The sequence below is a fragment of the Thalassophryne amazonica genome, chromosome 8 (assembly GCF_902500255.1).
Source record: "Thalassophryne amazonica chromosome 8, fThaAma1.1, whole genome shotgun sequence".
Taxonomy (NCBI): domain Eukaryota; kingdom Metazoa; phylum Chordata; class Actinopteri; order Batrachoidiformes; family Batrachoididae; genus Thalassophryne; species Thalassophryne amazonica.
The window spans coordinates 39,745,611-39,759,185 of NC_047110.1; the positions used below are offsets into that span (position 1 = coordinate 39,745,611).

Consider the following 13,575-nt stretch of genomic DNA (forward strand, 5'->3'; position numbering starts at 1 on the left):
ATAATAAGTGCTGCAGTTTGCTCCAGGAAACAAACACAAAATTATTAAATGAAAATCAATATTTGGTTGGTTTTTGACATTTAAATGCATTTTTATCTAAAATTTTATCTAGTTAAAAAATCTGCTTTATGCTGTTTAGTTTAAAAAAAAAAACAGCCCTTAAATGAAAGTGATCATAAATACCATTGTACCCATCTTGCATAAGCATTTAAAAACTTCTTTAGAAATACATTTTAAAGTAGATTAATAAAAATTTAGATGAATTCATTTGAGTACAGACTATTTGAATACAGTTAACAGTTAACAATCAGTTTATATCAAATAAAGTTTTAATGAAACACATCCTTAAAATCTGCATCAAAAGCCAACCCAGTCTCACGGATTGTCGCGATTCAGCAACACAAAATATACATTATAATGTCACGAAAAGTGCAAAATTTTCGTCATGGGAGCACAAATTCATTCTAATTCATTCCATGATGGCTGCACGTAATTAAAAGTGCAGTGGGGGGTCGGGTGGTTATGGATAGGGTTGGGGGAAGGAGTAGGGTTAGTAATAGTGAGAAAACCCCCGTCACAAAAATTTGAATCATTTCATGATGGGAGGACAAAAAAATGTGAGACTGGGCTGCAAAAGCACGAGTAAAAATCCAGCATCAAATGGTTACTCAGCTGTCAAAGGACTATATTATTTTGATTGATTTCTTTATTTATTCTGTTTTTTCAGCTCTGGTGGAAGTCTTAATGACTTTGGAAGAAACATTCTGAAAATTTAAGCAAAAACCTCAAAGAATTGCGATTTGGAACATTTGGTTTAGTTGCAATACAAGGCTTTATTTTCAGCTATTCCAACGCCACCACTCCAAAAAAAAAGTATTTGTAAGCATATTTCATGCTGTCAGCAAGTTATTAAAGACAAAAAGCATATTTGTTTGTTTTCCTGTTAAAGTCACCATGAGACTTTATGATTCTTTCGTCACTTTTATCCCACATTTGTGTGGCGTCTATGTGGATCTTTGTCATGCTTGAGGACACTTTGACACTCAGCCACTTGGGGATTGAACCCACTGACCCGTCAATTGAGGTCCCTACTTTGAAATGATTAAAAAAGTGAAAAAGACGCAACAGCTTAATGGTATATTTGGTATTTTCACTACATCCTGCAGTTCTCAGGTCTGATGCTGCCTTCAAAACCTCTTTACTCCTGTTGCTGTTAAACAGGCTTGCACTCTGCTGACCTTCTGTGACCCTCGGCTACATACGAGGTTGTTCATGGCAACAGCAATGTGCACTCAGACCGAGCAAAAGGTCATTAAGACGAGTAATGTGCAACTGGGAAAACAGGGAACGTTCGGAGTGAATCAAATTGCCTTGAGTACACAAAAACAAGAACACTGGGAAGGTGAGTCACGCACGTTGGCCTCATGTCAATGCGATGCTCCCAATCTGACACAGCAGCACCGCGGCACGGAACCTCACTCTGTCATGTCATTCACATGCTGCTTCACAGAAACACAGGCCACCAAAAAAATGTTCGGAAGATGGCAATCCAGAAAGTCCACAGTGAAGCTTTTAACGCCAAACATCTCCAACGAACGCAAGCGTGCACATCAACAGTGTGAATCAGACCCAAAATGAACATTACAAGGTAATTAAAGGTCACATTTACTGTACGTGAGATCATTTCCACGCACAAATTCTCTGTAAGTTGAACTGTGTACAGCCTCTTGAGTTAGTCAGAAAGGGTCTGCATTTGTAACATTTCCCCATCTGATGATTCCTCACACTACGAAAAGTTGCAAAAAGTACATTAATCTATAGGTTCGTGACAGTGGCCCAAAATGTGGGGTGAAAGGGAGGGGGTCTGGGGAGTTCATGGTTAAAGTTTGGGGAGGGTACACACGCCATGGTTATGGTTAGAATTAGGAGAAGGGGAAAATTATAAATAGCAAAATAAAAAAAAAAACGTATCACGAAAAGCGGGCACTTTTCATTACGGGGGCACGGAAAAAATAACAAAAAAAAAAACGTGAGACCGGACTGCAATAACACACTGATATCAGTGTGCTGCTCAACTGCCCACTGGGATCAACTTTGGGATTCAGGGCATTGCTCAAGAACATCTTGGTGATATTACTGTCAGATTAGTTGAACTGAGCATCTTCTGGTCACAGGTTAGCCACTCCAACCTCTACGCCGGTGGTTCCCAAACTTTTTTTTTTTTTTTTTACTTTTTTGGCAGGGCCCCCTTTTGTAGATGAGAATATTTTCAAACCTTCTCCACCCCCACCCCCAACATTTTTTGTCCAAACATTAGAATTTTTACAAAACTGTAGCTTCTTATTGAACAAAACAAATCACTTTTACTGTTGAATTATTAAAAGTGACATGGATCATGGGCTGTAATTTTTTTTAATCACAAACTTGTCCGTGTTCTGCTGGGAGTTCTGAAACATCATCGTCATCAGTGTTGCCAGATACATCTGGTGGTTTCCAACCCAAAAACTGTTCAAAACACACACAAAACTATATAAAGAAAAATATATTAATTATTTAACATCAATATTATCAGTTATCAAGTTGTTCACCAATGAATATGGCTTTATACACCCTTCAGAAAAGCCTCAGGGTGTATGGTTTTCTGAAGGGTGTATAAAGCCATATTCATTTGGTGAACAACTTGATAACGATTTTATCATATACCTATAAATGATAAATGCACACAGAACACAATGTGTGTGCTCTCCCTTTGCTCACTGCCTCTGGGAGTACAGATGCGAGACCCGCAAAGAATCCAAGTCATGGCCACGGAGCTCTGCAGCTGCAGTTACCGAGACCATGCAGCGGGCGCTGCACATAAAAACAGCGAGCGTAGTCTCTGGACCTGGTGCTGGAGTTGGATTGCAGCTCGGCACAGCAGAGAGGGGGGCGGTGTGAGTGGCCCGCTGCGACGCTTACCGAGCCCGCAGACTCAGTAAGCGCATCGGAGGCAGTGAGAGCAATCGCTGCGATGCTAACCAGTGCCGCGACCGACCCACCTGATAAGGACGCAGAACACAATGTGCTGTTAAAAAAAAAAAAAAAAAGAAGAAGCATGCAAAATTGCACTAAAAAAATCTGCGTAACTGTGAGGCCGCGAAAGGTGAACCGCAATATAGCGAGGGACCACTGTATTAAATTACACATTGACAACATCTAGGATCGCACGTACCGTGACGTCACAACATATGTCTGGATTGGCTAATTACCAAGGAGACATTCACTTACTCGGGTGGTATGAAAAATATTACCGGTCCGTGAAAAATTGTATTGCTATTTATTCTTTAGTGTTTTATCCAATCATATTGGCGTATCATTTATAGGTATATGATAATGCATATAACAGTTGGCCTATATATAAATTTTGTTTTAACTGTCCCAGTTGCTTAATGTATCATAAAATGCAATGCAGCTGACCCACACATAAAAATCCAACAGCACCAAACTGTGTGTGTGTGTGTGTGTGTGTGTGTGTGTGTGTGTGTGTGTGTGTGTGTGTGTGTGTGTGTGTGTGTGTGTGTGTGTGTGTGTGTGTGTGTGTGCAATACAATTGATTAATTTGCCTTGCCCCCCCATTATGGGAACCACTGCTATAGGCCATAACCTCCGACGAAAATTACACCAAACCTAATAATCCTTTTACCTCGTCACCTTGGAACAGATTGTAAAAGTGGCATACACTGATTACAGTGGTCAAAATAAAAAAAAGTCTTCTTGCATGGACTTTGGTAATTTTGGGGTGCTAAATCTGAGTCTGAGCTCAGATTTCCTCTATCTCATCATGGTTTGTTGCAATCTGCATGTTCCATATTGATGGATTGTGCAAACCAGGTTCGCGAAATGCGAACAAGAGCCATAATATCATTTATGGCACAAAAGAGGTGTGTGAGACTGCAGCTTTTGCTTCAATACTTGATAGAAGAAATATGTTTTCATGTCTCAAAAATATGATGTGATTGGCAAAAACTAACACCAGATTCAGATTCAGTGTCCTAAATTACTCAAAATCTGCTGAAAAAACTCCATGCAAGAAAAACTGTGTTGACCAGTGTTCTTCATCGATACACGTCAACTCAGGAGCTTCTGTCTCCTTTCTATATTGCTCAAGGACATGTGGACAAAGAAATGAGAACTGAACCATCGGCCAGTTAAGCCACCAGTTCAGTTAACTGCAGCTTACATGGTCGAGCCACCTGTCATTCACTGAAGGGTTGATGGCTCAGATCTGGTTTGTATGTCCCTGAGCAAGAGAAGGGAGGAGCAGAAAGCTCCTGGGATGAATATGTGTGAATGTGAGGTGTCACCGTGGCATAGTTTCCAAAACCATTCCAAGATGGTACTGTATGAAAACCAAACTTTTTTTTTAAATTAGATTTTGCACAACAGCGAATTGACCGAAGACAAGATGGAAACTGACAGAAACCAGGAGAATATATCAAATTAAATATTCAACATTTTCTATGTGAAAAATCCAGGTTTTTTTTAAGTAAATTTCACTTTTTTTTTTTTTGTTACAAAAGATGCATTCAGTCTCGGTTTGAGATCTCAGCTTAACGTTGTCTAAAGAGGAATGAAAGAACATGAGGTATAAATGGGTACCAACTTTAAGCCTTGCATAGCGTGCACCCAAAACTTTCCACTTATGGAAAGACGTTCAAACATTTTATGTTATATACATACACTTTGCAAAAATCACATGAAAAATTCTTTAGCCTGAGTTCCTGATTCTTCACATCAACTAACCAACAACAGCTTTGACTTCTCCAGCTTCCTTTTGGAACTCCGAGGTCACTGTTTTAAACAGGGCTTCAAAAATTATTTGTATATTTAAGTTACGGGTTCCAGTTGAAAATTGTTTCCAAACCAGTTTGAATTAAATGAAATTCTGATACCTAACATTTCATGTAAGGTTGTGTGACATAACAATTTTGGTAATTCTAAAAATGTCTATTGATTGAAATGTTCTACACTCTATCACTGATGCCGCAGTTAACAAGCTAGGCTATGCTGGGCACATTGTTTAGCCTAATTGAAGATAGCTATGTATTTACCACGTTGCTTCTCTTTACATATTAGCTTGTCCATCAAACACTGATAAAGCTGATGTTGAAGAAAGACACCAAAGCACATTTAACTTTAATCGTCTGCTGCTGGAAAATTTCAGCCATTCAAAGATACACAGAGGTTCAGAGAAGCTTGTCTGCCTGGATGGCAACCACTCAGGCAGATAACTGGTCTATCCCTACATCTCAAACGTAACCATCTACAACCCCAAATCAGGAAAAAGTAACAATAATCATGCTTTGAGTGGTCAACTTCATGTGAGTTTTACCCGAGGTCATCAAATATGGCCATGGGGTATTGCAAAGGCTTTGTGTCCTTCCATCTGTCGTCTGTCTGTGTTCAGCATAAGTCCAGTCCTATTACTGCCACAGTCTTCAGATTCACAGGGAACTTTCCTGGGACACAGACTTTGGACAAGTTTAAAGATGTCTAACCTTGACGTACTTTAATAGGTATTTTAAGAGGCTAAAATGTCACATTCTGTTCCTATTTTTATGGGATGATCTCGCGGACATTAGCATGGTGACATCAATTCCTGGTATCGCTAGATACTAGCTTCACTTTGTTTTTGGCTAAATATAACACCTTTCTCATACATTATGTAAAAGCTAGTGAAAATGCACACTACTAAAACTGAAAACACTGTGTTTGGAACCTAATAACACCTCTCGAGTGATTTACAAGACATTTTATGGATGTCAACGTGCACGCTAACTTTGGCTAACTCAAAGCTACCTTCCGTTCTTGTCAAAAGCTCATGTACACATATACATACACACATGTCCTCCTGCAGACTCCATTAAAATGTAAATATTGTTTATGGTTGATTTATTAAACGATAGAGAGGCTTTACTGAATATGTACAAATTGTATGTAAGACAATAGGATCTTAATAATTAAACAACTGCAAATTATAAAGAAGACAATGCTGGTACAGCCGAGGGTATTTTAGCATTGCATTATATTTTAATATACATCCATTCCAGCATTTAAGGCCTGCAACACATTCTAAAAAATTGGGATGCTAAAGCATTTACCACTTTCTAATGTTGCAATTCCTTCCCACAATACCTAATAAATATTCTGGCATTAAGGATTTCAAGAAATGAACCATTTATGGTGTTATTTTGTTCCATTCTTTCTGCAAATACATCTCAATGGGGTCACTGTTGCATTTTCATGTCAAACCTCTTCATACAGTCTCTACTGGGGATGGGTCAGGACTGCAAGCCAGTCCAGTATCCATATCCTCTACACCCACAGCCATGTCTTTACAATGTGTGTAAAATGTGGTTTTGCATTGTCTTATTGAAAAATACATGTCATTCCATGAAAAAGATGTCATCATGAAGCCAGCAAATATTGCTCTAATTTCTCAATGTACTTTTCTGCATGAATGCTGCCATCACAGAAGTGTAAATTATCTTTGCTAAGGCCACTGATACAAATCATAACAGACCCTGGCTTTTGGACTTGTTGCTGATAAAAGTGTGGATGGTCCCGTTCATCTTTGGTCTGGAGCACACTGTATCCACCTCCCCCACCACCCCAAACACAAAAGGATCTAGAATTTAAATTCATCTGACCACAATACATGTTTCCACTGGGTGATGTCCAGCCCAGATATCTCTGAGCCCAGAGAAGCCAACGCCACTTCTCTGAAAGGTTTACATCTAGCTTCTTTTTTGCACAATAAATTTGGAAGTGGCATTTGTGAATGCAACTCCATATTACAGTGCTTGACAAAGATTTGCCAAAATAATCCCTTGCCCGTGTGATTATATCAGCTATTGATGAATGACAGTTCTTGATGCAGTGCCGTCTAAAATTGAAAATCTTGGGTGTTCACTTTAGGATTGTGCCCTTTCTCTTCATGCACTGAAATGCCTTCAGATTCCTTGAATTGTTTAATGATATTATTTGCTGTAGAGGGAGAAATAAGAAAATCCCTTCAAATCTTTCTTTGAGAAACATTGAAAACATTTCAGTAATTTTCTCATGCATTTTTTATTTTTATTTTTATTTATTTATTTTTTGGACAAACTAGAGATCCTCTGCCTGTCTTTGGTCCTCAAAGACTCTGCCTTTTGTGGATACTCCTGTCCCAAATTATGATTACACTCACCTGTTGGCATCACATGTTTGAAATAACATCAATACTTGGTTTCCTAAACCTCATTACTTGCCCTGTCCCAACTTTTTGTGGAGTATGTTGCAGGCCTGACATGCAGTAATGGCTATTTATTAACAAATGAAATGGGGTTGGCAGCATAAAACATGTTCATACTGGCTGCAATGAAACAGATGTCAGCCTAAATCTATCATCCCAACTTTTTTCTGAACTGGGGTTGAACCTGCTGCAGCCAGGTGAAGCTCAAGCTTGATCTTCTTCAGTTGCTGGAGTCCTTAACAATGAGGCAGCTGTGTGGTGGATCATGCACAGAGAAACACAACACATAGCTGAGGTTCCCCCACAATACAAGTGTGGGAATAATTGGATTACAGTTCCTGTAAGAAGAAAATATTACTTTTTTTATATGAAAAACCCACTCACCCATTCAACATTTTTACAAGTAAACATTTATATTCCAGAACATTAAAAAATATAAAGTTTCCAATTTTTGTTTTTGTTCCTTGAATGAGATGAAAGTCTTTTAAATCAAATCTGGATTATCATCAGATATTCATCACTAAATCATTGTCTTTTTTAAATACCAGCTATTAAACATTTGAAGCCTGTGTTAAAAGTAATGCAACAATAATCAGATTACTTTGGAAACTCTTCAATCTGTACTGGTGTCAGCGGTTAAATGCTGATTCCGTGGTCTAAATAGAAGCTCCATCGTGGCATGGAGTGCACTCACAGCCACCTACTCCATCACACGGAATACTTTGAAGTTAACTGACACAGTATTAAGCTCCCCAGTGTGCATCTTTTGCAGAGGAATGCACTCAGACACAACCCAACTGAGTCAAGTGAATGAATGATCTTATTTCCAACTAAGCGCATTAGTGCTGAATATGATTTTTCCTTACAAAAAGCTTTAGTAAAGCTGCTTCATTCATGGTAAAAATCACAACTATTTATACCAAATCGTCGGGAACTATGGTTTGGCTGGTGTGACACGAGTGGAAATAGATTATTTGTTCAATGAGTGTGAAATGTTCCACATGTGAAGGCTCAAACTTTTCAGACGACTGAAGATTTGTGCTTTTGGTGATTTACTGTGCAAGATCGAAAAGATTTCTTGAAGGGTGAGTACAAATAAAGCAAACAATGCTATGTAGTTTTAAATGTGCAAACCATCACTAGCTGTAGCAGCGTATATAGGCCACATTTAACCGAAAACCAAAAACCACATCTATTTCAGCATCAGGTTTGGGGTCTCCGGGCAGAGGAAGGAGCGAGCGAGCACGGGTGAGTAATTATTTTGGAAGCCAGTGTTCTCCTGCAGGAGTAATTCCCTTAACCCAAAGCCTCGGCGCATTACAGTGTCAGTCACAGCAGCATATTTTAAAATGTGGCCTGAAACGATAACATCGACAGCCGGCGAATTGCACAGAAATGAGGTAATGCGTAAAGATAATCTTTGACGCGCGCTGACAGGTTAACGGCGCGCTGCTGCGTAAAACTGTCCGTGTTGTGTTCTCACAGGAGAGATAAAAACAAACACCATGTAATTGTCGTGAGCACCTTTTCGTGTTGCAGTAGGCAAAAAAAAAAAAAATGTTCTGATCTCCTCAAATATTTGCATTCTGGCAGCCGCGGTGAGTGAGCGCAGTCCAGGTTTATTCCCACGGTGCGCATTCTCGGTATGACTGTTGTCAAATTATAACGGATGAGAAAAACTAATTTAATGAGTTAAACTAGGCGTCCTGAACTAATTAAATTCATTTCAGAGCCGGCTATTTAAATCAAGCATGTCATATTTCTGGCACGGAAGGCTCCAAACCTGTGCGCCTTGGCGTTACGCAGGACTCTGGTTAATTGGCTCAAACTTACAGGTAGCTGCCGCTCGTCAGGATGAGGAAGATCTGCGGGTAGTAGACTGACAGCAGCACACTGCGCGACGAGAAGATGATCATGATGACATTGAACAAATGGCCACGATGGGACTGCGTGAAGAAAACTCCCTTAATAATAATAATCCCCAGTTTGAAGTCCTTTTTTGCGCAAAAAAAGGAGAAGAGGTGGCGCGCTGTCTGTCTCCTGTCTCGTTGGTGCGCTTCGGCTCTACGCAGCTCGGAGCTCCCAGGGCCGTGTGTGCGCTGAGATTGGCTCTGTCATGGCTCAGCTGCAGAGGCTGTTACAAGAGTGCTGCGGGATCCCGAGCAGAAATGATGATGGTTTTAGGGATTCTGCATGGCAGAAAAGTGCCGCTCTGCGCTCTCATGAGAACCGTGCCTGCCATTGGGCAGGGAGACGCTGTTATCCGCCCACTTTGCAGCCGTGGGACAATAGGGTGACACTGATCCACTCCGCGCTGGACGCGCAGGAGGCTTTCATTCACCGTCATCACCCGCCCCTCCACACACCCCATCCGTCAGCGATAAATAAATAAAATAAAGACGCTCACATCATCCTCCCAGCTCCGTTCATATGCAAAAAAAAAAACACCAGAACAAACAAAAAAGAAATATAAATAAATAAATGCGCATTTATTGGCCAGGATATTTCTGAGCCAACAATTTTATGCACGCTTCATATCATTTCTGCGCACCTTATCCAGCTGATGATCGAAACATATCACTTTACCCTCTGTTAAAAATAAAATGTAAACTATTCCTGTCGGGAAATAAATGGTGTTTGTGGTAACTAAACACTGACCTTATTGCTTTCTGTGGTCAAATGCAATATTCATATAGGCGCCTACAATATTTCTGGCCTGCCTGCACGTCTGCTGAGCGTCATAATATAACATTCCAGTGTTCAGGCCCTCTTTAGTAATATTAGATCTCCTCAGATTAAAGATTGCGCAAAGATGAAGCCGTTTTAGAAGAAGGGTACGGGTGAGACAGCATTGTTGTTATAATCACTGATGATCTGTCGTGACTCTCACTCGTCACCTGCAGGCTCCAGTACACGTAAATGTAGAGGGTACCGTGAAGGAATGAGCGTGGAGATAGTGGAGCTGTTGTCATGTGATACGAGCATCTGTGTAAGCTGAAGTCAGTTCCACGCTTCACTCCACATGAGGAGCACTGACACTTTGTGTTTGGTTCATTGTAGCTGCATGAATCTCTTCCAACAGGTAAACGCTTGGACTTTTTCAGTCTGCCTGCATGGTGATAGTTTGGTTAAATCATAATTATTTAATGCAACAAAGTCCAGGCTACAGAAGAAAAGTGTTACACTGAAGAAATGCATCAGTCTGTCATTTGTTTTAGATAAATGATGATGATTTGGCCATGCTATTCATTCACATACTCTCAGACAGATGTTAAAAGTTCTGTGAGAGGCCCCGAGGCTGTCACTAGAGAAAAACAGAATCTGTCCACTTTGTTCACTCAAACATTCCACACATATAACAGCACGTATAAAATGCGTGAATGTCGGAATCCCTGCACATCATGCTTGAGAAGAACAAAGGATAGACAGAGGATTGACAGAAATCCTTCTGTGTTTGTGCGTCAAGGTGAGCTGTTGCAAAAACAGGTAAAAAGTCAAGTCTGGGCAAAGGAATGTGGAAATGCAACTCAGCCTGCCGCTATTAATGAAGGTATGCAGGGCTGAGCTGGATCTGGAGACAGCTGCTCATATTGTGCGTGGAGAACCCAACAGCCAGTTGGCATCGAATCCAAATCGATCCGATTATGCGTAATTGTAATCTGGAACTTTTACGCACGGCGCATTTATAGCTCTGACGCGTTTAAAATGGTCGTTTAAAGCTTTTTTGTTTGTTTTTTTCCTGACTGAGGTCAGAGGGCACGCAGCGCTGCGTGCAAAGCTGTAATAAAGTTGGCTTTTACGCACGAAGAATTTACCGCAATGACATAAGAATCAAAACTCACCCAAGTCTGAAGTATATGATGCCAACGCACAGGAACGCGTAGAGACTCCGCTTTCGGAGTGGTCTGTGCATGATCGCTGCCACTTTGCGCATGTAGAGGCCATGCACCGGAATATAAAGTGGTTGTTTTTTCCCCGTTCACATTGGCAGCTTTTTTAACCCTTCCACATGCACGTACGCCGCCTATTTTCCACCACATCACGCCGAAGCGCTTTGGAAATCTTCGACCGGGTCAGATCCATATGGTCCAGCAGTAGCAGCAGCAGCAGCAGCACAGGTGAGATGCTGGCGACGAGCTCACAAGGTGTCTAAGAAGTCCAAAAGGAAACACGAGGGAGGGTCGAACTTGAAAGTTGAATGCGTTTTTTGAAGGAAGTACCTCCTCCTCCTCCTCCGTTTTCCTGCGCGGCTTAATTAGCAATTCCAAGGGAGTCGAGATGTATTTACGCGCTCTCAGTGCGCTCTAACAACACGGTGGCTCTCATTTGGCTTCAGATAAAAAAATTTTTCCTGTCGACATACTGCAGCTCCAGCAGCCAGGTGCTCCAGTACAGGTAACAAAAGGGCTGCGCGCCTCCTCCTCCTCCTCCAGCATGGACTTGCAGGGAGTGGCTTCCACACTCAGCTCAGCACGTGGAGTTGTTGTGCAGAAAACTAACAGGATCACAGTGAAATTGGGCTTTTATAGGCCCAGACTGGCCCTTTGTTGTGAGTATGAGCATTGCCCCACCAGTGTGTGGCCTCCCCAGATGGGCCCATACCACAACATAAGCCCCATAAATTTAAGCAGGAGGGACATGGCTTTTCAGCCCGGCCTTATAGGCACTGCACAATAATGACTGATTAACTGGCTTTGTAATAAATGTATGTCATTGGGGTTGTGCCAGTCATTTTGACTTACAGGCAAAGAAAAAAAAAAGACACAAACAAATCACTGATATTCCCATCACTTGGGCCTGAGTCAGACTCATGTGAATTCTGAGCAGATGTTCACAGCACAGTCAAATCCTGTGGGAGCTGCTATTTGTCTAAATAAGACTCCCTCTGGTGGCAACTAGACACTGGTGAAAAAATCTGGTTAAATTGTTCGGCCTGTGCTGGTCGGGCCCTTTAAAATCAGGACTGCAACTCTGCTGAAAAGGTAAAGAGCAACCTGCTGGCAAAGGGCATATATCCTCAGTGACCTCACAAACAGACACGCTTTGACCAGTGGAGATCTTTGAAGGTGTATCAGATATTTTGTCCAGCTCATTTTAAAATAGTGACATAAAAAAATAGAGCACTCAGTGTTCATTTATTAACATTCATTAATTTCATGGGCTTATACATCTTAAACTGGAGTATTTTCAGCATTAAAAAAAGGTTTTGGCAAGTTTCACATTTTAGTAAATCAATAACTTACAAGATGTTAAAATGTAACAATTTTCAGAGATTTTTAAAAGTTATTTCAACTTTCAACGAGTTAATGCCACAAGACTTCTCAAGTTAAGTTGAAGTAACTTTAGTTAAGATGAAATAACTTACAAAAATCTATGCAAATTGTTACATCAATTTTTCTCGTTGAGAAAACAGAACTGTTCAGTTCGGGTTTATTGTGACAAATGTGAAATATGTTAAAAAAAAAACCTTGACAATTCTAAGGTAAAACTTTACATGGACATTTCAGGGTAAAATTGAAGAAAAGTTAGAATAACAAATTAAATAATTTAGCTACTTAAAGACACCAAACGTTTTTAATTCAACTTAATTAACCTTGTAGAGGACAAAACAAATCAAGTATACAAAATCACTTAACTAAATGCTGTGCTAAAGCTGAGTTAGTATGTTAGTATGATGATAAAAGCCTCATGGCAGGTACTTAGCAATGGTTGAGTTAGAATTACTAAAAAAAAAAAAAAAAAAAATTCATGCAAATTGCTACATTCATTTTTTTTAAGTTGGGGAGTGCTACAATTTTTTTTAAACTTTATATGTTACAGGTGTGTCTCTTTTGGTCACTGTTTGTGTAATGCAAAATATATATTTGTCACTTGAAGGGGTTTTATTACACACCTCTTCAGCAAACTAATACAACATAAAATGTTATTAAAATGCATATTGTACATACATTGAGGTGCATCATAAAACATTAAATCTCTCAATTTTTAAATATCCTTAATTTAAAAATTGTGTACAAGAGCAGAATTTATATATGCAAAGTCATAGAATTGTTGGCACACTGGGATGCCTGACACAAAACCCCAAACACAGGGCATTGAAAATGTATAAAATTGTTATTGCACAACATGGCCAATTTAAGATGCTTCAAATTAAGAAAGCATCAAATAATATTGTATTCACACTGAAATTAACTTTTTGTTATCACATGATGCTGCCTGGAAATGGAGCATTAATGCTAATATATATATATATATATAAGAGCATACATAAGAGCATGCTGTTTTGTTTTTGTTTTGCTTTT

General features: G+C 39.9%; 1 protein-coding gene across 2 annotated transcripts in view; it reads right to left on the bottom strand.

The window, feature by feature from the left end:
* wnt7bb (wingless-type MMTV integration site family, member 7Bb) overlaps positions 1–11,698 on the bottom strand; it is a 162,637-nt gene extending 150,939 nt beyond the window's left edge. The window contains exon 1 of one of the 2 annotated variants that reach the window (XM_034176031.1): positions 11,116–11,698. In XM_034176031.1, coding sequence (XP_034031922.1) covers positions 11,116–11,207 — 92 coding nt within the window. In that variant the 5' untranslated portion in view covers positions 11,208–11,698. Of the gene's footprint in view, positions 1–9,106; positions 9,627–11,115 lie in introns of those variants that run through there. The other variant, XM_034176032.1, reaches the window with a different exon arrangement.
* Positions 11,699–13,575: the final 1,877 nt, after the last annotated feature.